The sequence below is a fragment of the Halichoerus grypus genome, chromosome 6 (assembly GCF_964656455.1).
Source record: "Halichoerus grypus chromosome 6, mHalGry1.hap1.1, whole genome shotgun sequence".
NCBI lineage: Eukaryota > Metazoa > Chordata > Mammalia > Carnivora > Phocidae > Halichoerus > Halichoerus grypus.
In genome coordinates, this window is record NC_135717.1 from 100,407,825 (window position 1) to 100,432,109 (window position 24,285).

Consider the following 24,285-nt stretch of genomic DNA (forward strand, 5'->3'; position numbering starts at 1 on the left):
GAGACGAACTGTTTGACCAGAGGCAGCTTTTCCTACCACATGCGTGAGACACACACCACCATTACAGAGGCAGCCTTAGCCCTTCTGTAGGTCAGGCCCCGAGGCAGCGCCGTGACACCAGCACGGAAAGGCCTTCTCTGAGGAGGGGCTGGTCTGAGCTGTGCAAGCTAGCAGGTGAGCGAAACCTCCCAGGCAAGTGATAGGTGTGGCTTGGCACAACCCATAAATCGGGCCTAAGGAAGAAGGGGCAACAAGCATTCTGTTAAATGTGACAGGGAAGGATGGGTTCTGTTTGTTTTAAGGTAAAGAAAATCTTATTATTTTGATTGTTGTAAATTTCGTATCTTCAATATACCAAATAGCTGGAACACGGGTTTATAATCAACATAGCCCTTCAATTCCCTAAGTACCAAGGAATTCACCATGCAAATTAAAAACCCAGAAGAGAAGGTCTAAATGAGTAGTCTAGAAAAGATGTTTCGAGTATAGGTGGCCCATTATTTACACACATAACAGGCTATCTATCACACAATATGGTCAAACTATAGAAAGAAAGGGGGAGTATGAACACAACCCCTTTCTTCCCAATCAAACTGTATTGTTTTCACATACCATCATACGTAAGAAGTGTCAGTCTTGTAATCAGTATATAGAAGAAGAATCCCATGAAGATAAAGCCTATGAAAAATAATTCTAGTAGCAAACCACCAGAAAAAGAAGAAAAAAAAAATACAAGCTATGGTTAGGTATTCTTTTCACAGGGCAATTTAAATTTCTAACCAACAAATACATGCTTAAGCTTCCAGAATTTACTCATATTAGGACATTCAGGGGAAAGAAATACCCGAAAGACAGGAAAAATTTAGAAGTCATTGGGAATAAGTATTATTAAATGAATACAGTATTAAAATATTAACTATTAGATACACTGCATTAGGCGCCCCTAAATTTCAATTTATTACATGAGCAAAAATAAAAGGAAAGGAAAAATAACAAAATATTCCAAAGTAAAAAGTGACTTTTGGGAAGCCTGGGTGGCTCAGTCAGTTAAGCATCTGCATTCAGCTCAGGTCATGATCCCAGGGTCCTGGGATTGAGCCCCACATCTGGCTCTCTGCTCAGTGGGGAGTCTGCTTCTCCCTCTGCCTGCCGCTCCTCCTGCTTGTGCTTGTGCTCACTCTCTCTGACAAATAAATAAATAAATCTTTTTTTTTTAAGTGATTTTTATACCTTCCTTTAATTCATCCTTCCCTATTTAGGATGAATAATTAATCATTGTCTTCATCCATTAAAATACCTAGTAATATCTTTGGGACCTTGCCTAGAGCTTGGCAATTAAATTCTTTGTTCTAGAATCATTCTATACTTTGAGGAATTAAACATTCTTCAGAATATTTTCTACTCAATCAAGAAAAAAATATAATAATGAAGATGGAGTTGCATATTTCAATTCATAATTTTTTTTTTTTAAGTAGGCTCCAGGCCCACGGAGCCCAACACAGGGCTTGAGCTCACGACCCTGAGACCAAGACCTGAGCTGAAATCAAGAGTCAGACGTTTACCTAACTGAGCCACCCAGGCGCCCCCACAATTCATAATTTATTAAAGCAAGTTTAAAAAGTTTGAGATCGGGATTATTTTCACTCTTTCCTTGATGCTCCGTTATACTCCTTGTTAATGAATTAAATAAGGATTTTTTTTTAGTAATTGCAAACATTGTTACATAAAAGGCAGCCCAAAAATTCAAATCAATTCAGCGAGCATAATTTATATAGTTGCCCCCCTATTCATGGTTTTTCTTTTCATGGCTTCAATTACCCCATGGTCCAGAAGCAGATGATCCTCCTTCTGAGGTTCCATCAGAAGGTCCATAGTAGCCTAACACTGTCACAATTCTTACCTACATCATTCCCCTCACTTCATCTCATCATATGGGCATTTAATCATCTCACATCAGCACAGGAAGGATAAGTGCAGGATAATAAGATATTTTGAGAGAGAGGGACAACATTGACATAACCCTTATTACAGCATCTTGCCATAATTATTCTATTTTATTATTAGTTATTGTTAATCTCTTACTGTGCCTAATTTATAAATTAAATTTTATTGTAGGTATGTATGGATAGGAAAAAAAATATATATATATATAGGGTTCAAGTACTGTCCACAATTTCAGGCATCCACTAGGAGACTTGGAAAGTATGCCCCACGGGTAAGAGAAGACTACTGTATTCCACTCCCTGAATGGGTTTCACTGCAAAGATTGTGGAGTTCCTATTTGCAGTCTGAACCTCCCGGGACTAAGCAGACATTTCAATCTACATATACCACAGACCTGCAGCTTGATGTATTTGAAACCACGTCACAATCACCATCATCAAAATCCACACATTCTTACACAAATGTCCTGATTTCCAACCCCAGTTATTTTTAGTCAGCTGGCCGACCTAGCAATTGAAGAAGTCTGCTGCATAAATCCAGTTTTGCTCCCCTCTTAGTAAGAGGAGGTTATACTCCATTGTTAAGAGAAAAAATTAAGATGCATGGCAACTAAGTAAAGTCTACTGAAAAGAACCCAGTCACAAATCTATGAAGATAGCTGGAGATAAGCAGTTGCCTCATCTCCTTAAAGTTCAAATTCCCCAGCAGAATTTAAGCAAAACAACCCATAAGGCACGTAAATAGCAACTACATCAGTAATACCTGTTTTCCAGAATCTGTGTCCAAAAAAACAAATGAAGAGACCAAGCAGGGCAAAAAGGGTGAAGAACACTTTCGTTGATACTCTTCCTAAAAATAATGAAAATTTAGTGGGTAATATATCCAATTTAATACTTTGTATTTAATTACTAGAACAAAGCTTCATGAAAAAAGCCAAGTGAGCTGACAATAATATACACTTTAATTTATAATATATATCATATACAAATATAAACACATAGATTATAAACCTACTTTTGGAATTACCCTTGCCACCCCTAACAAATTATTTTGTGTGGGCAATGAATATCAATGCTACTGCTATGACAAAAAGAGGAACCAGACAATCTATGCTTCCTGACGAGGTATGCAGCACTACTTTTGACATATCCTTGGGGTGTCATGTGTACATAAAATGGTTTTGTTTCCTCACAAACTGCAAGAAAAAAGGAGGGCAACGGAAAGGAGAACTAGGGATTAAAAGAGATTTAAAAGACACATCAACTAAATACGATGTAGAGGTGTCACCTGAAACCTGATTCAAATAAAAAAACTGAAAAACAATTGGGTGGTTGGGAAAATGTAAGTACTGGCTGTTAATTTGATGCTATTAGGGAATTATCTTCAATATTTTTCACTGAAATTTGTGTTGGTGATACTGTACCTATATGTTTTGAAAACAGAGCTTATCTTTAGGACAAATACACACATGTGTGCACATACACACACTCCACACTGAAATTTTGTGAGCAAAATGATGGCCACGGATTTGCTATTTAAAAAAATCCAGTAATAGGGGCGCCTGGGTGGCTCAGTCGTTAAGCGTCTGCCTTCGGCTCAGGTCATGATCCCAGGGTCCTGGATCGAGCCCCACATCGGGCTCCCTGCTCCGCGGAGAGCCTGCTTCTCCCTCTCCCACTCCCCCTGCTTGTGTTCCTGATCTCTCTGTGTCTCTCTGTCAAATAAATAAATAAAATCTTAAAAAAAAATAAAAAATTAAATTAAAAAATACAATAATAAAGGAGGGCTAGGAGGCAGAGACCCAGGTGGGTATATAGCTGAAACCAAATCACGCCATGAATCAAAATCGTTAATGCTGAAAAATTAGTATATGAAGGTTCTTTGAAGTTCTTCATCATAAAAAATTTTAACCAAAATTCACATTAAAATAAAAGAACATGTACTACACTGTAAATCACATATGAACAAATTATTGCCCATCTTCTTTACACATACTGCTTCTGAAAAAAAAATGCAGCATTATAACTAACAATAAAGCACAATATACTTCATGATGCCGAAGAATCCCAAATCTCATGGTCCTTAATAGGCACCAACTTAAATATAAATAACATGAACCAAAAGATACAGCTTACCAAAGAGAAAAATACACTAAATTCACCGTCATGACTCCTTTGAGATTTATCACAAGAAAATAATCCCTGAACTAAAAACGAAAACAAAACACCTATACAATCTCATGTGGAAAATGTTAAATGTTACCACAGATCAAAACACATAAAATGCTTAAGACTGCTCAGATGGAGATACCATGAAGACCTACATTTAAATAAGAAACACAAGGCAGAAGACCAGAATTTGCAGGGCATGAGACATAACCCACACAGCAGCTTTTCTGAGAACAAAGCGCCCCAAAGAAAGATGAAACAAAAGATAAAACGCCACATTCTGCTTATTTCAGACCTGTGGTTGATTGCTGTTCTATGATTTAATCTTTACACCACAAGTGTGGAGTTGGCTGGGATAGTTTTTTTTCCAAATGAAAATATAAGTGGCAGTTTCCAGCAAGTATAATCATCAAGGTTAGCAAGATCTTCCAACCCAATAAAAACGACACACACAGTTAGCTTTCCTCCCTGCTATCAGACAGCAGAGAGAAACTAAATGGAATCCCCACTCACAGTACCAGGAAAGGACAGAAACAAATGATACAGGAAAAAAACAGAGAGCAGGTTTCATAAGAAGCAGACTCTAGAGACAAAACTAGAGAGAAAATGGGCACTTTGGGGGGCAATGAAGACAAAGGGGTCAATGGACTGGGAGGATAGAAGACAGTCCAAGTAGAGCAGTCTTTAATCATCACAGTATCATCTAGGTTATGATACACAGGCCAAAGTTTTAATTAAAAAGGCAATGTGGATACCTCCTCTCTACTCCAAGCTCAGGAAAGATGTCCTCATACACATCAAGCTCGAAAATGAAAGCAACAATAGGACCAACATCATCACTAGGAGGGGTCAACTGAGGTTGGAGGAATAGGATCAGAGCTCCCTTTCTCCTCGGCTAACACGGAGAGATGGAAACCCAGGGGAGGGGAGCTTTCGGATTAGGAGGGGCTCTGGTGCAGAAGGACTCAAGGGAAGGGGACTAGAGAAACCTAGATTAAGTCTACCAGTTAAAGACACAGAACTGGTATCTGCCTGGGTCCCCTACATTTTATGTCTCCAGGACCCTGAGCATGGCAGTGGAAGACTGGATGGGATACAGCTCTACCAGAGGAGAGGAACCCTAGTCCCTGAACACAATGGATAGACTTTATTCTTTAGAGCAAAACTCCTGGAAAGTGCTATCTGGACTCTTCTCCAATTTCTTTCTTCCTATTTGTTCTTGAACATACTCCAGTAAGGCTTACCCCAGCACTCCACTGAAACAGCTCTGACACCAACAGCCTCCATGTTGCTAAATCCAGTGGTCATTTTTCAGTTCCTAATTTCCTGACCTCTAAGCACCAGAGTGCCCAGGGCTCTGTCCTTAGACCCGTCTCTTTTCTACTTGCTCACTTCACAGTAACGCCATCTAGTCCATGGCATTAGATGCCATCGATTTAATTGGATGCATTTCAAAGTAATCTCCAGCCCACACCTTTCCCCTGAATTCCAGCATATTTATAACCAACTGTCAATTCAACATGTCCACTTGAATGCTTCCTAAGGTTCTCAAACTGAACAGGTCCAAAACTGAACTCCTGATACATGCTCCCAAACCCGCTCCTCCAACAGTCTTTCCCATTTCAGTGAATGGCAGTTCTGGCTCTCCAGGTGCTCCGGCCAAAATGGTAGTCATCTTTTACACCTTTCTTCAACCCCCTCATCCAACCAGCAACTATTCCTGGCTCTATTTCAAAATATATGCAGCCACTCATTGGCCAAATCTGGGATGATTTAACATGAAAATAATGATAGTGATGGATTATCCAGAGAATTAAGAATCCATGGGTTCATGTATATAAATACATACATAAATAGGGGAGAAGAGAAATCTCTTCCTTACAAGAGAATGCCAACTAATATGAAGAAATGATGACATTAGAAAATTGCCATTTGGCAACCACCTAGTAATAAATGTTTCAGGCAAAAATCATGGGATGCTAAAACTAGCAAGTGAGAGTTTAAGAAGGGCCTATCTACTAGCATTCAGAGTCTTGCCCAAGAATACTTAAAGGGAAAATAGTTACTTTACAGTGGAGAAACCTGGCAGACACTACTAACCAAATATTCAAGGTTATACCACCACCAGTCATGGGACAAATAGGTATCAAATGCCTCCTAAGAAGGGCACAACATTGCTTTTTTGTATTCCCACCAAAAATGCATAATGTGAATTTAATCATGAGGAAACATCAGACGAACCCAAACTGGAGGACGTTCTAAAAAGTCAGCCTGTACCCCTCAAAAAGGTCAAGGTCTTGAAAGACAAAACAGACTGAGGAATTGTTTCAGATTACAGAAGACGAAAGAGACAGGTCAGTTAAATGCAGTATGTGACCACATTTTTTTTTAATAAAGGACATTAGTGGAATAACTAGTGAAATTCAGTAACATCTGTAGGTTAAATAACAGTACTGTATCAGAGTTAATTTTGTGAATTTGATCATTTTTACTATGGTTACATAAGAAAATAAATAGAAATATTTAAGGGAAAAATGTCTTTCTGTCTGCAACTTACTCTCAGGTGGCTCAAAGAAAGCAGTGTACGTGCACATACATATGGAGAGCACACGTACGCGAGCGCTCTATAAATAAAAAGCAAATAGCATAGTACGTTCACATTTGAGGAATCTGAGTGAAGATTATGCCGAAATTCTTCGTATTTTTGCATCTTTTCTGTGAAACTATTTCAGAATATAATGTTACACACAGATTGAGCTTGCAACGCCTCCGCTGTCACCACCCTATCTAAACCACTGTCCGCTCTGCCCTGAATTACCGCGACAGCCTGGTCCATCTCCGTTTCTGATCTCGCCCCTGACTTTTCTCACAGAAGCAGCCAGAGTGATGCCGTCAGAACGGGAGTCCGATCACGGCACTCCCTGCTCAAACCCGCCAATGCCTTTCCATTGCGCTCTGAACAGAAGCTTCTGCCCATGCTGTGCCCTACCAGGCTGCACCTCTCCCCCTCCTCAGGCTCCTCCGGCCGCTGTTCTCGCCGCTGTTCTTCGAACACACCAAGAAGGCTCCCGGCTGAGGGCCGTTGTTGCCTCTGCCTGGCAGTACTGCCCGGACACACGCAGGGCTCCCGCCTCGCCTCGCCCCGGGTCTCCACTTGCCCCGTGTCTCCACTCGCCCCCCCGCCTCTCCACTCACCCCCCCGGGTCTCCACTCACCCCGTGTCTCCACTCACGCCCCAGGTCTCCACTTGACCCGTGTCTCCACTCGCCCCCCGCCTCTCCACTCACCCCCCGGGGTCTCCACTCAACGGTTAGCCTTTCCGCATGGGCCTCCCTGGCCATCGCTCTCAAACTTCTTCCCTCAGTGTCACTTGTTATTATCCACCTTTCCTACTTAATGTTTGCTTCTTAGCACTCAGCAGTTTCTCACATGATGGATATTTTACAAATTTATCTTGTCTGTCTCATCTCCCCCGCTAAAACATAAGCTCCCAGAGGGCACGTAGTCTGTCTGTTTTGTTCACTGCTGCATCCCTGTGCCTAGAACAGAGAGTGGGACAATGGAGGGCTCAAAAGGCATTTGCTGAATGAAGACTAGACAAAAGCATTTTTTAATATTTTTGAGTTCTGGATTGGTTGACATGGATCTGCAAAGCCAAAGAAGAAATTTCGAAGTTTAAATCCATATACTTACTGAGGGAAGAACAATTACCCTCCTTGGCCTCAAAGCTGCAAGCATATGTGTGAGCAGGAACATAAGCAGCAGATGTATTGAGAAGTGGGTCGCGGACAATGACATTATAAAGGACACCTTGTCCTCGGAGAGAGGAGAAGGAAACACTTGTCTTATCATTAGCTGTTAGGGTAACCACCTGAAGCCAAAAATAATGTATGATTAGTGTTCAGATTTTTTTAAAAAGCTATTCTATTAGAACCCCACCTACATGTGATAGTAAATTATAATATTAAATTATAAATCTTGTTTAAAATATACACCAACCCATTTAGCTCTCTCAAACTATTGTCCTGCACAGTTTATACATGCTAATATAAGCAAGTTCTTACACAAAATGCTTCTAAAGTTTTTGTACAGCATCAAATGTCAATAATTTAAGCAAAATAATGATATAAAATGTAAACACTAGTCAGGACAATAAAAAAAATTTTGTCATCTACTACATTGTAAACAACACAATGGCAAGAACTATATTTATCTTGCTCCCTAGTCCTTCTTTCCTCAGTACTTAGCACAATGCTTGGCACAGAGTAAGTGTTCATTATTACTACTAGCTATGGAACTGTCAAAAGACAAGTGTTTATTAACATCTCACAGAGAGGACCCGTTTATCTTTGTCTAACAGACTCTGCAAAAAAGAAAACATTCCATATAGTTGTTATGCAGTGGTCCTTCACTTCAAAACTTCCATTTTAAAGGTGGTTTTTTAGATAGGTAATATATGTAATAGAAGAAACAAAAGCCCTACATAGCTAGAATACACTAATACGTTCCTACTAATAAAAGTGAGAATATTTAATATTAGAGTTTCAGGAATAATTACAAGCCTCTTAGAAAACTTCTGCTTAAAAATATTGCTTAGCCTTCAAAAATATGTTTCTGGCAAAGGACTGGTCAAGTTCAACAAAATGTTAACATTACCTCTTACTCCATTTTTATTATGAAACATTCAAACTTACAGAAATGCTGAAAGAATAATACAATGAATAAACTATATACCACCACTTAGATTTAACAATTGTTAATATTTTATCCTATGTCTTTTTTTTATTCCTCCTTCTTTCCCTCTATTTTTTCCTGCTGAACCATTTTACAGTAAGTTAGATATCATGACATTTCACTTCTAAAGACTTCCAGTGTGCACATCCTAACACAGCGTTTCTCAAACTTAATGTGCCTATAATCACTGAGGGAGGGTGTTATAATTTAGATCCTGATTCTATTGCTGGAGGAGACATCTGAGAGTCCACTTTTCTAGCAATCTCTCAGCTGATGCCAATGCTACCATTCATCTACCACACTCTGAGTAGCAAGGTACTAAGTAAGGATATTCTCTTTTATACCCATATACCTTAGCTCACCCCAAAAAATCAATAATCTCTTATCTAATACACAGTCCATATTCAGATTTTCCCATGTCTTTTTTTTGTTTGAAGATTTATTCACCTATTTGAGAGAGAGAGAGAGAGCACCCACACAAGTGGGGGGAGGGGCAGAGGGAGAGAGAGAGAATCTCAAGCGGACTCCCCGCAGCCACATTGTGGGGCTCCATCTCACAACCCATGAGATCATGACCTGAGTGGAAATCACAAGTTGAAATCACAAGTCGGACAGTTAACCGACTGAGCGACCCAGGCGCCCCTCCTCCCCCCACCATGTCTTTCATAGCTTTTCTCTCCTTTAACCAAAATCCAACCATTTCATGCATGGTGTTTATCTCTGATATCTAGGACAGTCCTTCCCATCACTCTCTCCCACCCACCCAATGATTAAGAGCAGTTGTCTTTTTCTGTTTGTTTTTTTTATCGGGGGTGGGGGGGAAGGGGAGAGGGAGAGAAGAATCTTAAGTAGGCTCCATTTCCAGTGCAGAGCCCGATATAGGGCTCAGTCTCATGACCCTGAGATCATGACCTGAGCCGAAATCAAGACTCGTTATTTAACTTACTGAACCACCCAGGGACCCCCAGAGCGGCTGTCTTATAGGGGCACCTGGCTGGCTCAGCTGGTAAAGCCTGTGACTCTTGATCTCATGGTTGTAAGTTCAAGCCCCGGGTTGGGTGTAGAAATTACTTAAAAATAAAATCTTAAGGGGCACCTAGGTGGTGCAGTTAAACCGCCCACTCTTGGTTTCAGCTCATGATCTCAGAGTTGTGAGATCGAGCCCCTTGATAAGCCCCTCCTTGAGCCCCTTGTCGGGGTCCACACTCAGTGCTGGAGCCTGCTTAAGATTCTCTCTCACCTCTCCCTCTGCCCCTTACCCCCCACCACCTGCTCACACTTTCTCTCTCTAAATAAAAAATAAAATCTTAAGAAAAAAGAGCAGTTGTCTCATAGAACATTCCACAATCTGGATTTGTCAGAGTATGCTCAAGGTGTCCAACTTGCTCTTTTACCTCACGTATTTCCTATAAACAGGAACTCCAATGGACTGAATTCAGGTTAAACATATTTTGCTAAAATATTTCACAGGTGATGGTGATGATGTCAGATGGAGTCATATGAGCACATAAGGCAAGCTACCTGCTATCAATGAAGCTAAATGACCACATGGATAAGACCGAGACCATCAAATCATTCCACTCCAAAAGTAAGTTTTCTCTTTGCAATTAGAATTCATCTGAGCATGCTGAGAATATCCTTTTCCCCGAAAGTCTTTCACCTGCAGATCCTTGCCTGAATTATTTCACTAAGGGTGGAAAATGGTGATTTTCTAATCCTATTATTCCTTCTACATTTACTGGTCGGTTCTTCCACATAGAGCCTTCTCTCATGAACGAGGATGAATTACAGTGCCTCTTTTAAAAAAGGCAGTGTAAATTCCTCCCCGTATCAATTTCCAGAATAATTTGGTATAGGAGTCTCCTCCAATGATAGCAACTGAGGAGTTTTCTTTTCCTCTCCCTTTTTTTAGTATCAGTAGGACTTGTTTTTATTTATTCAAAACTTATAATCAATCATTACTCTTTTTGATGATTGAATTGCCCCAAAGTGGGCCAGTGCAAGCCTCTTCAAACAGGCTCTGACTCTTCTCAACATGCCCTCACTAGTCAACGACAGCTCTTCACTGAAAGTTAAAAAGTAACCTAAAAAGTTCCTGTTATATGAATTCTTTTATTCTCTTCATGAGAATAAAAATGATCTTCAAAATTTTCTATGTAAAAATGGCAACTGGTAAACTTATCCAAAGGAGCTTCCAAATTTGTGAATAAGCAGTGAGTTTTCTTGTATCAGGCTCCTTCTTAGCATGGGACCATGACATCGTAGGTGACAACAAAATGAGATCTTGCTCTGCAACAGACTGAGGGCCTAGGCTAATCACATAGGCCACCACTTCCCTATAAAATCTGGTAACCTATCAACCTTCTGGGAAAAATCAGAGCAGTCTAGAAAAACTCTAGCCATAAACCATTAGACTGAAGGATGAACTTCTATATTAGACTGCTCTCAGGTAACTTTTAAGACATAAATCCTGCCCTCCACAAAAATCATCCATAGCATGAATCTCAATTTTTAATACGCATAGGAATCACCTGGGGACCTCAAAATGCAAATTCTAATTCAGTAGGTCCAGGGTGGAGCCAAGGAGTCTACAATTCTAACAAGCTCCCGAGTGGTGCCAATGCTGCTGGCCCATACCCCACACTTGGTATTCCAAGAGTTTACAGGGGTTCCAAAGATCAGAGAAAACTTCTGCTTCAAGTTAGAGACTTCTGAGTTTGGGTTTAAATACTAATGACAGGGGCACCTGGATGGCTCAGTGGGTTAAGCAGCTGGCTCTTGGTTTTGGCTCAGGTCGTGATCTCATGGTCATGAGATCGAGCCCCATGTGGGGCTTTGCACTCAGCGCAGAGTCTGCTGGTCCCTCTCCCTCCCCCTCTGCCCCTCTACTCTCTCCACATGCACATGCATGCTCTCTCTCCCTAAAATAAATAAAAACAAAATCTTTTAAATAAATAAGTATTAATGACAATGTGTATATCCTTAAACAGTTTCTCATTGTTTTTTAAAAAAAACTATAACTTTTATACTTGCCAAAAGTTTTTATCTAATAGTTATGGGAGTACATAGAAAAATCACTTCCATCCACAGCTGAAGATTACCAGATCATATGTGTGACAGCAACTAAAACGTAACATAATTTACATGCACCTCCCCAAAAGCCAACATTACTTTGGGATATCACTAGCAAGACAATAACAGAATGAAGGAGAATAAAGTGAGAACCCCAGAAAGAGCAAGGAAACAAAAGAAATAAGCTCCTGGTAGCTTCTCCTCTTTTCAACTCTTACAAAAAGTGTCACAATCTGGCCACATAAATTCTAAGAACCAGATTTACCTTGATAGCATTGGCCTTCACCTGAGGCACCTCAGCCATCCTCTGCAGATGCTTGAGCAACGCCTCTTGGGTGAGGTCATTCTCGGGCAGAAAATACTGATAGACATCATACAGCAACCTCCACCTAGAGTCCCGTCCCGTCCCAATGTCACACGGCAGAGGATTTGTGCCTCTAAAGTCAACCAACAAAACTGAACATCAATCTCTTGTGGTGCATGTCGCATCTATAAAAGGAACCAAAACCTCAAATTTCAAACTTCTGCATTGATTCCAATTTTGGTGTTACGGAGAAAAGTACCATCCTGAGAGGCGGTATGGTTAAATAACCGGATGTTAATGTTAGTCATGCAGCTTTGCCACCATGTCACTTAATCTCAATAACCCTTAGGGAACCACTCTGTAAAGTAAGAACCACCGCCCCTTCTGAGTAAAACTGTCAGGATTAAATGACCAAGAACATAGAGCACTCAGCACTATGGATGATACACAGACAGCATTCAAATGTTACTCAATGTTAGCTACCATTACTATTAAAGTAGAAACTAAGGCAGAGTTTTAATTAAAATAACAAAGTCCTTACAAAAATATAAGGGTGTTTCATGGCTTCAGAATGCTTTCCATAATCAAAACTCTACAGAAACTAAATGTACTTCTAAGCTCACAACAGAAACTCAACATCTGCCTCTTCCTAAGAATGGAGGGGGGCAATATTAATTGTAAGTGACATATCAAGTATTACCCAACAATGTTTAAATTACCTCCGTTCCAAAAAAAATTAAACAATTTCACTAAAGAGAACCATGGATTTGGGGAGTTCACCGAAGCTACACAACAGCTAGTCATGCATGTCCTAAAGGCAGTTTTAGGAGATAGGAAGATAGACATACCTTGCATAGCCTAGGTTTGCTGGGGCAAATTTAATAGTCGTCTCAAAGAAATTGTATTCCAAGTAAATGTTGGGATCAATATCTAAATCAAACTCCAAATTACAGCCTCCAGGGACAGGATCTGGATGAAAAATAAGGAAGTTACTCAACACAGAATTCTCCTACACTCAAATCATACTCAGAGAAACAGAACTCTACTCTTATAAGAACTTTCCAGACAGAAGTTAAATATAATAGAGCTTCTGGTTTTGTACTACCTCATGAACTGAGGTTAAAGAGGGAAAAGTTAATTGAGGTTGCGGGCTCTGGAATAGAGGTCAGCAAGCCTTTTCTGTAAAGGGTAAGACGGTGAATATTTTAGGCTTCTCACAACTGATGGTTTCTGTAGCAATTACTCGACCCTGCCTTCGAGGCATGACAGCAGCCAGACAATATACAAGCAAAGGAACATGGCTGTTTCTAGTAAAATTTTATGTACAACACAGACAGAGGCTGGATCTGGCTCACAGTCTGTGTTTGCCAACCCCTACTCTAGAGTTGAAGAGGTCTGGAGACAGATATTCTCAAGTTGGTATCCAAGAATGGGCTTTGGAGGTCCCATGAACACCTTGAAATTGTATGCCAAAGGTTGAATGTGTGCATTTCTTAAGGAGAGAGGTTTTTATTAGATTTTGGGGGTCCCTGATCCCATAAAAAGAGCTTAAGAACCCAGGGACAGAGGGGGGAAAAAACACTGCCAAAGAGAAAGGGAACTCCATGGGCAGTAAATAAAGGGGTGTCCACTTTTCACATGCTTTTTAAACCGGAAGAAAGATGGTGTCATCCTCAGTGCTGGAAGAGTCTGTGTATATAAAAGAGTAAAAATTAAAAAGGCCTCAAAAGACCCCCAAGACCATGTATTGGAATAGCATTTGGATATTTAATACAAATTTTAGGTATTTCGTTTACATTAATAATGTGGCTGAAACAGCTCTTCTTTTCTTATTAGGAATCCTAGTCATGACCTTAAGCATGACAAAACTTAGAGAAGTCACTTAACATGAGCTCATTCTATGCAAACAACTGTCCATGGTAGACTCAAGTGGAAAGGTTGAGCTAAGACAGATCAATTTAAAGATCTACAAGATCTCAACTTCATACACTCATCCAATCATTCCCACAGCTGGGTCCTGGTTTCCATCAACTGCTGGAATTCCGGTGGTTGATTTCCCCCGGCCAGATCTGGAATGGAGAAACCCCATGTGCATACCTGTTTCAATGCTGCTCTTCTTTCATACTCTCCTTTTCCTGCATTTACAAATCTTTACCACACCTGAGAAAATGATGTGGATTGCAATGGAAACTCTACTCTAATTTTTCTTTGTACACTGTCCTTAATGAAAACCCGAAGTCTATGGTTTTCTATCAGGTCATTACCTTTGCTACATAGGACACTGTGTAAGAGTAGTCTAAATACCTTCACACCTCGCCTTCACTCCTCAATCACTGTAATCTAGTTTTCACCCCCACTGTGCCACTAAAACAATTCTCACTAAAGGCCACTCTTCATTGCACTATCATATGGACAATTTCTGTCACTTCCTTGACCTCTCTGCAATGTACTATTTACCACTCCTTACTTAAACCAGAACCTCCGGGCTCTTCTCTTACCTCCTCAACTCCTCCTTAGTCTTATGCTTATTCCTCAGCAGTTAGCGTCGCCCAGAAACAGTGCCTGACATGTGGTAGGCACTATGAAAGTATCCACTATCGTTTTTCCCCCTAAATCTCTAAGTACATGCCTGGACAATCTTACTCGCTTCCATGGCTTTTACTCAGAACCTTGTAGGTGGACATCTAACCTCAAGTCTCCACTCCACGCCCTTAAACTCCCTACTATGCATTTCCATCCAGATGTCCTATAGCATCTCAGATGATGTCCCAAACTAAAGTCACCATCTACCCCATCCCGACCGCCTTAACTGTCCAGCACCACCACAACTCCCTCTCAACCCTATTTTGCATCACTATCTCCTAGCAGCCCAAATGGGAAGCCTATGTTCCTCCCTTTTATAATCCATAACCACTGGTCACTGTGTCTCATTAATGCTACCTTCCAAACATCTTCTCACTCTGAGCTCTTAAAGGTGTGCTGAGTCCTGATCCTGCTATGCCCTCTCCAAGCCACTCCCCATGCTCTTCTAGCATTAACTTTCTGATGGATGAAATGCATATCATTCCTCTGCTTAAAAATTCTGTGCTCCTTCAGAATAGAATACAAACCTCAAATTACATAAAAGGCCCTTCACACTCATGGCTCCAGCCACACCCACTATTCTGCCATTCTCCAAATATTCTCCATTCTTCTTCCATGCTCTCCTCTGCCTAGAATAACCAGCTAAAGTATTCAGGACTGTGTCCTGCCTTTCTGTTACTGCTTCTCCAAGGGCTCCTTAAATTTTTTTTTGAATTAATGACTGCATTCTCCTACACCCCTATCCGGGCTTTCAATCATCATGAAATTCTTTGGCTCCCTTGTTGTTAAAATCTTTGATTCAATATACCATACTTGCAATATATACTTTTAAAAGGATTATAGTTTCCTTTGGATTTTCATGAATAAGTTCCACATTCTGGGAGTCAATAGGGAGTCAAAGATAGAAAGGTTACCTCTTTCTGAATAGGTGAGTGGGATGGCCATGTTTTGGACAGGCTCAGCATCTAAAGTCTCCAAGTGCCAAGTGCACATACTCTGCTCTGGTCTAAGAATGAAAACCAGTCCTCGGTCAGTGCCTGTTCCTGAGGTATTGCGAAGGAGAGTCTGCAATAAGGTAGAAAAGGGTCATCATGAATAGAGAGTTGAGCAAAATATTTAAATTCTAGGCTGGATCTCGTCTGCCTGTCCTATTCCAAGCCTTCTCAAAACAAGAATGAAGAAACACAGATCTTCCTTATAAAGAATTCATCTCTATATGCAGGTGCCCATGCATATGCATGGAAGAACTATTTAAATATATGATCTTTGATAGGAATAGGAGATGCACAGTGAAATTCCCAAGTTTTTCAATTCCCCAAATTAAGATTTACTATGTCAAGTACTAAGACAAATGACAAAACTGAAAACAAGTCAGTAAAGAGTTTGGTGTCCTTTATTCAAGGAAAAACAACCCACACATTAGGGGAGTACCGTGCCTTACAAGCAGTGAAGAAGCACCTGAGGGATTTGGGGCAAAAGTGAGTTGTACAGTGTTAGAAAAAGCAAAACAGAAACAGGGCATGATTGGCTAGAAGGTCAGGAATTTCCTTATAAGGAAGGTGAGCAGGTCCTACTCTAAGGTAAGGCAAAAGAGCTAGAGCAGAGTTGGAGGACGGTGACTGTCATGGTAGGTTTCCTGGACAGGTGTTTCCCCGTTAGTGCAAGCTGACTCAGGTTTAGATTTGTGACATGGACCAGGTCACTGAGGCAGCCTCCATCTTGTAGGTCCAATATACAAATTCACTTTATCACTACGAAAACAAAAACATGAGCCCCGGCCCTAAAGAATTCAAGTTCTAGAAAGTTTCTTTAAAAAACTGAGCTATAATCGTCATATTATAAACTACACATAAAGAATACCATTTGATAAGTTTTGATATAGTAGACACTTGTAAGCCATCACCATAATCAGGACAGTGAACAAACTTATCCTTACGTGCTCCTTTCAAATCCTCCCTCACACCACTGCACTGAACCATCCCTCCCCTAACCCCATCTATTTGGAAAGCTTTTCGAACAACAAAATACTAAGTTAAGAGGTAGTAGATTCAGAGTGTTTTCTTAAGGCTAAGGAAATAGGAAGAAAAAAGTGCCAGATGGGTTTCAATTTGACAAGCACAAGGGAAAATGATTCAAATACTAATTGATGAACTGCAGAGTCGACAGTTTCAAAGAACCAACTTCTATGATGACCCCAAAAAAATCCAAAGTGCCACACTTCTGGAAGGAAACAGGAACTACTCTCTTCACACAGACCACTCATTTCTAGAGCTAAGTGCAGTTCTGGTCATCATCGGCTCAGCAGCATAAATACAGTGAGAACTAAGGGCAGCCCAAGAAAGGAACATTCAGGATAGCTAAGATCTGCTCTGCATGACAACTGAGGCCCAGCATGCTGTCCATTCAGGCCACTTCACTCACATTAGTTATGTCGACATTCCTTTATCCAAGCTCTGTTTCCTCAAATGTAAAAACATGCATTGTAAGTACTTTGTTGAACTGTTGTGAGAATTAAATTAATTACATGGAAAACCAAACACAGGGGTTCCTAACTAGGAGCCCCAGAGGCCCAATGAGTTTCCAGAGGTCCCCATGAAATTATACAAACATATCCATGCATTTTGAGGGGTATAGAGTCCAGAGATTTTAGCAGATTCGATGTCTATGGCCCTAGGAGAGCTTAAGAACCACTGGCCTAGCCCCTAGTAGGCATGCAAAAAAATATAAATGGCTTTTTTTAAAAAATCTTTTCTCTTCCTTCAAAGGTTGTCTTTGCTATGATGTTATGAAGAAGGAAATCATCTGTGTAGCATTTTACTTTGTCTCCTATGTAAGGGCCTGAATAGAAAGTTTCCTTCTGAATTTAGTGCCAGGAACAAAGGTTGGCTTTCCTGAGGAACTGGAATGATTTTTCCTTCTAAGAAAGTTATGACATTTAACATGCTTTGATTTCTCCTCTGGCTGCAAAGAAGGCAGACAAAATCTGAGTGGGGGTCATAAACACTGTTAACTCTTTTGCAATTAACATAATTTATTCCTTCCTCTTTTCCTTGATCAAACTCTTCCATTTCTAGTCTATTACACTACCAAACACACAATTTCAAAACCTTCATGGTAGGGGCAGGAAGGCTAGAATACAACATGTAAAGTATCTAGTTTGAAAGATAATATGACCAATGCCTATAGAATATATATGAACTGGACTAAGACCGCTTTGTTTAGCAAATTCCAGAATATTAAAAGAGAGGCTTATAACAATAGATATGCTGAGGACAAATAAAAAGCAGCACAACTTCATAGAGAGTGAAATTCATTTATTAGTCTAAGGGGGTCATATAGGCTGAATATAAATAGACTTATAAAAAGTTAATATAAATGGCAGATTCTTCATGGGTTAAGCTAATCCAGGGCATATGAAAAACTTCCCAAAGGTGAGGCTGAGGTTGAAGGGGTTAGTGATGATCTCTGAAATAGAGTCTTAAACGCAGGAAGCTGAGCACGGGGCTAGAGGACCTGAATATTGGGCTTCTTTTGTTTCCATGAGACTCCAAAGAATAAAGGTGATCCTACAGGGGTCTTAGTAAACTTAGTAAACACTATATGGCTGAACAATGATGGAAACCCATTAAAACATATTCAGAGGTAAAAATCATTAAGGACCCAGCAGAGTAAGAAAAAAAGGTGAGATATCATGAAGAAAGCTAAACTGCAGCCAGGAGACATCTGATAAAGGCCATCCTACCCCCAAATTGGCACTTGCTCACCCCCTCTTTAAGTCAGAGGTCACCACACTCAAGAAAGGCCTGAGACACACACCTCTTAGCCAGTCTAAACCACTAACTTGAGAGGCTCCAATCTTGATTTTTTTTCTTTTAAGGATATAAAGTCAAACATAAAGAGGCATCAAATTCTAATGTTTCTACTAAATATAAGACCCCAAAATATGGAAATGGTGTTTACAGAAATAACTCTCCGTACTTACCTTAGAAAAAGAAATCGTTGTATTCTGATACTGTGAGTGTATCTGGAAAATAAGGAAAGACGCATTGCTCGAAATATGACGCAAAATGGCGTCCTCTGGAGAGGGCCTGTTGAGCTTGAAGTATCTAAATTTCCCTATGTAAAATTCAAGAAGACCTGCAATGGGAGAAACATTCACTGTAACATTTGTACCTGTAATATCGATTTGTAGAAATCTCAGACATAAGCATACATGCACTCCTAATTTGATCCTCAGAAAAACCTGGGGAGATAAATATTATTATTACTGCCCCTATTTTACTGATGAGGACAGTTAAGCTTAAGAAGGGGAAGCAGCTAGTAAATAGTGGAACTGAACACTAAAATGTAAGAAAGGTGTTTTGAAAAACGCAAACAAAAGAGTGCTCAGGATGCCTAAGATGCCCAGCGCCCAGAGCCAGAACATTCCCCACTGTAAGCAGCCATAACAATTCCATTCAAAACAGAGCTCCAGGCGGTGCCTGGCTGGCTCAGTCAGTAAAGCATGTGATTCCTGGTCTCAGGGTCATGAGTTCAAGCCCCACATGTGGTGTAGTTTACTTACAAAATATTTTTATTAAAAAAACAGGGGCGCTGGGTGGCTCAGTTGGGTAAGCATCTGCCTTCAGCTCAGGTCATGATCTCGGAGTCCTAGGATCGAGGTCCATGGCTGGCTCCCCACTGAGTGGGGAGCCTGCTTCTCTTTCTCCCGCTGCCCCTGCTGCCCCTCCTCCCCAATGCGCTCGCTCATGCTCTCTCTCTCAAATAAATAAAATCTTCAAAAAACAAAAACAGAGCCCCTGAACTTAAGGTTTTAACAACCCTAAGGAAGCACTAACAATTGTGAATACACTGATATTAAAAACAGAACCTGATCTAGTGAATTCTGAAGTCAGCCCAGCCCAGAGGGATATAGGGGGCTTCAATTTTATCCCACCAATTACGAGCTGTGTGATCTTAGGCAGGTTACTTAATTCCCTTAAAGCTCAATTTCTTCATCTGTCAAATGGGACTGTAATTACCTAGCTTGCAAAGGAAGGCGCCATCAACACTGACAAAAATGTCTGAGTGCCTACACCAGGTACTTCATATAGAGTCATACAGTCATGAACCACAGGCATTCTGGAAAAAGGAGCTTTTTAAGGATCAAGTTCAGAGTCCACACTAGTTTTGCAACACCTCATCTAGGCCTTTCTCATCTGTCTGCTCGTCTCCCCTTGTGTTTCACTCATCCACTCACTGTGTCTTTCTCCCAGCTGCACCCCAGTTCTTTCTTTCATCAACCTAATTCTCAAACAATCCACTAAATAGGTTGTTTTACTTGTGTGGTCCTGGATGCCCATCCCATCCTCTACCCTGTAGTTAGCATCTCTTGCTGAAATAGCACAGGAGCTCCCACATATTACACAAGCAGTCTTGGGGGATTCAAGTCTAAAAATAGGAAAAAAGATTTAAATTTAATAAAGATGAAACAGAGTTGACAATAGATTATAAGTCACCAGAGTCCCACTGTGGAACTATCATCTTATTTTACAAAGAAATTAGAGTCAGTGGGTGGTAAAGGAAAATACTCCAGACATTAAACAACTTCAAATTCATTCTTAAGTACTATTTCCCAAACAGGCTAATTTTCAACACTTTTTTTTAAACACAAGTACTCCATCTGGATGATCTAAAAAAGAGACTATCAACAATGGCTAACCAAGAAAGCCACCCAGAATATATGAATAATGCTAGGCTGAGATCAAACATTACTCTGCATGAATTCCCCAAACCTTGTGATGCCATTGTATTACCTCATAACTTTTTTATAATTGATGATAGAAAAAAGTTACTGGTGGCTATGATTTAATTTCTGAAACTCCAGGGAGAATTTTAATTAGTGGCAACAATGACAAATGAAGATGGTATATTTCCTCCTATTTATGTTAGCAGAAACATGTTTTACCTTTTATGTAGAACTAAATTCCAGCCAGAATAGAGGTAAAAATATTAGGAAGGATTTAATAGAATCTGGATAGGGAAGTCTAGAAAATGTGAGGGAGTTTTTTGTTTTCCTTTTCATAAAGGGAAACAAGAAAAACATTTTTACATTTTCCAGGCTTTCCCATCATCATGATTATTTTATTAGGAAACCAAATTATACATAAAATTAAGTGGGTCTCAGTAAGTGGCACTAAAAACATTGCACGTATCGTACTTTAATTTTGGTCCCATCTACCCTCTGTCTTCCAAGTCTTAAGAATATCCACAAATCCTAGTCTGTCAAACTAAAAGCAGTATGTTTGTTTTCCTAGGAACTAATTGGATTTCCATCCTTTAATTGTTCAAAGCACTCAGCTCATTTTTTATTTTGCATTTTTTTTAAATCCCAGTGTAGTTAACATACAGTGTAATATTAGTTTCAGGTGTAGCACTCAGCTCATCTACCATCTGCTTTTTCTAGTTACATTTTCAGTCTTTAAGGTTTTTTTCAGTTTTTCCCTTTTCTTCCCCATTTTCTCTATTTGACAAATATTTATGAAGTTCTTATGGACCACCTGTTCTGCCTATTGGGTACTGGGATCAAAACTGGTTCAAATGATAATGCAATATATGTTAAGAAAGAAAAAAAGAAGAAGAAGAATGTAGCAGGAGGGGAAGAATGAAGGGGGGGAATCGGAGGGGGAGAAGAACCATGAGAGACGATGGACTCTGAAAAACAAACTGAGGGTTCTAGAGGGGAGGGGGGTGTGAGGATGGGTTAGCCTGGTGATGGGTATTGAGGAGGGCACGTTCTGCATGGAGCACTGGGTGTTATGCACAAACAATGAATCATGGAACACTATATCTAAAACTAATGATGTAATGTATGGGGGTTAACATAACAATAAAAAAATTAAAAAACAAAAAAAAACAAAAAAAAAACTGGTTCAAATGAATTTGTGAAGGTTGTCCACGATTTCTGTAATTCTCACTAATTTGCCGGTAAGTATATCTTAGAAACTGTTCAGATAATCTGTATGTTTATCCCCCATTAAACAGGCCTTGAATCACAACTCTACCCAGAACGTTTAACAGCCCTGGAAGAGATTAAAGTTATCAACTAGGGGCACCTGGGTGGCTCAGTTGGTTAAGCATCTGCTTGCGGTTCAGGTCATGATCCTGGGGTCCTGGGATCGGGCTCCCTGCTCAGCGGGGAGTCTGCTTCTCCCTCTGACCTCTCCCTTTCTTGTGTGCGCGCGCTCTCTCTCTCATTCTCTAATAAATAAAAAAAAAATCTTTAAATAAATAAATAAAGCTATCAACTAGTTAAGTCTTGGTGTCAAGCTTTTCTTAACCTTCCCTTAACCTATCACACAGGGGTGAAAATAAATCACAACTCAGAAATACCTGGAGAACCCAAAATTTCAGTGTTTTAAAAGACAGTAAGGAAAGAGAACCACAGAAATTAAAACACATTATTAAACAACTGATAAGGTAAATAGGGGTATTGAAAGTAGGTATCACTGCGAGTATATTTTAAGGGATTTTTCTTCTCTTTACAAATTTCACTGTTTATCAAATTTCTATAATGATGGTGAGATGCTCTTATCGGAAACTACACAATTTGGAAAAAACCTCCATTATTGATAGCACTCAAAACACAGATTCTACCTCAAGTCTTCATCTCAAATTTATAAAAATAAGAACATACCCTAGGCAAAATGATGACACTCTCTCAACATTTTCATCATTTGTTTTCTTTTTCCCTTAAAATGGTAATATTTTTCCAGATAATCTATAACCTTTATTATAGAAAGGTAAGAAATGTAGAGAAAATCAATACCTAAAGCAAATATACTGTGCAGAAATAATCACTATATACATACGTATCAGGCAGTAAAACCTATCTGAGAAGGTTTTTGCCGTGACAGTGTTAACAGATCACCTTTGATCCTAAATGGTTAAACTACCTAAGAAGTCTCATTCTCATTAAGAAAATCAGAAACGAAAACAAGCAGTCCATATGAAAATATATAATGATCAGGACCAAAACATTAAGTTACAGTCTCTGCTTCTGAATTCAAGAAAAACACCTGGCTACAACTTTCATTTATTACTTCCTGGATTTCCAGAAGTTATGAGAAAGATGACGCCTCACTAATCCTCTTCCCCCAGTCAAATACCTGTAGCAGGAACCTGGCAGATGCAAGATAATAAAAGAGACACGGTATTCATGACTTAAAAACCTGATCACCTGACAAAATAAGTAGTATTAAAAGCAGGTGCCTCTGGGGGTGTATTTTAAATGATTTTTTTCCTTTTCTTCGCACATTTCTTTATTTTTCAAATTTTCTATAGCACTCATAAGATTTCCTTATTAGAAGGAAATTCTAATACAGTGGTTATCCTTCCTGGCTGTACATTACAATGATCTGGAGGTGCTTTTTAAAAACTATTGCTGCCTGGGCCCCTATCCAGACTGCTTAAATAAAAATCCAAGGGGTTAGGGTACAAGTGTCAGTTAAAAAACATTAATTGAAATAACATACATACAGAGAAGTGCATGAAGTTTACACTGTAGGTAAAGAAAGAGCATTCTACAATCTTAGAGGTCTTGTGGTCCCTTCCAATCACTAAGCCTTCCCTCCCGCCCAGAAATACCACGATTCTAACTTCAAACACCATAGATGGGCTTTGCCTATTTCCGAAATTTAATTAAGTAGAATCATAAAGGATGAATTCTTTTGTATCTAGCTTTTTAAAAATCAATACCATACCTGTGAAATTCATCCAAGCTACTGTAAGTAACCATGACTTACTCATTTTCATTGTTGTATACTTCATAAAAGGAATATACCACAATTTACTTATCTATTCTTCTGTTAATCAACATTTGGATTACTTCTAATTTGAAGTTATTAAGAATAACTCCAAATATTTTTTTGTAGTCCTTTGGTGCACATATGTACACATTTCTATTGAGTAGAACCTAAGAATAGAATTATCAGGTAATAGGGTATACTTATGCTCTGCTTTAGTAGATACTGCCAAACAGTTATCCCACATGGTTTTGCCAATTTACACCCCTATCAACTTGTGGAAAAGTATTCTGGTTGCCCAACTGTCTCACCAACACTTGGTATCACCAGTGTCTCTGTTGGGTACATAGTAATATCTCACTGTGATTTCAATTTGCATTTCCCTAATTATTAAAGATGTTAAGAACATCTTGTTTGTTTATTAACCATTTGGATACTTCCTTTGTAAAAGGGTCCGTGTTCAAGACTTGCCCACTTTAAAAATAGACTGTCCTAATTGAATTTTAGCTCTTTATACATCATTGACAGGAGCATTCTGTCAGTATATCTTCTCCCATTCTTGTAGCTCATCTTTTCACTCTTGTTACCTTAGATTAAAAGAAGTTTTAATTTTGGGGCACCTGGGTGGCTCAGTCGTTAAGCGTCTGCCTTTGGTTCAGGTCATGATCTCAGGGTCCTGGGATCGAGCCCCACATCG

General features: G+C 39.7%; 1 protein-coding gene across 1 annotated transcript in view; it reads right to left on the reverse strand.

Annotated features, from left to right (window-relative positions):
• TM7SF3 (transmembrane 7 superfamily member 3) overlaps positions 1-24,285 on the reverse strand; it is a 35,650-nt gene that overhangs the window by 6,798 nt on the left and 4,567 nt on the right. The window contains exons 2-8 of the mRNA XM_036080208.2: positions 18,788-18,942; positions 15,720-15,870; positions 13,071-13,191; positions 12,184-12,355; positions 7,806-7,983; positions 2,707-2,793; positions 613-693 (exon numbers count right to left, since the gene is read on the reverse strand). Of these exons, the coding sequence (XP_035936101.1) occupies positions 613-693; positions 2,707-2,793; positions 7,806-7,983; positions 12,184-12,355; positions 13,071-13,191; positions 15,720-15,870; positions 18,788-18,942 (945 nt within the window). The remainder of the gene's footprint in view (positions 1-612; positions 694-2,706; positions 2,794-7,805; positions 7,984-12,183; positions 12,356-13,070; positions 13,192-15,719; positions 15,871-18,787; positions 18,943-24,285) is intronic.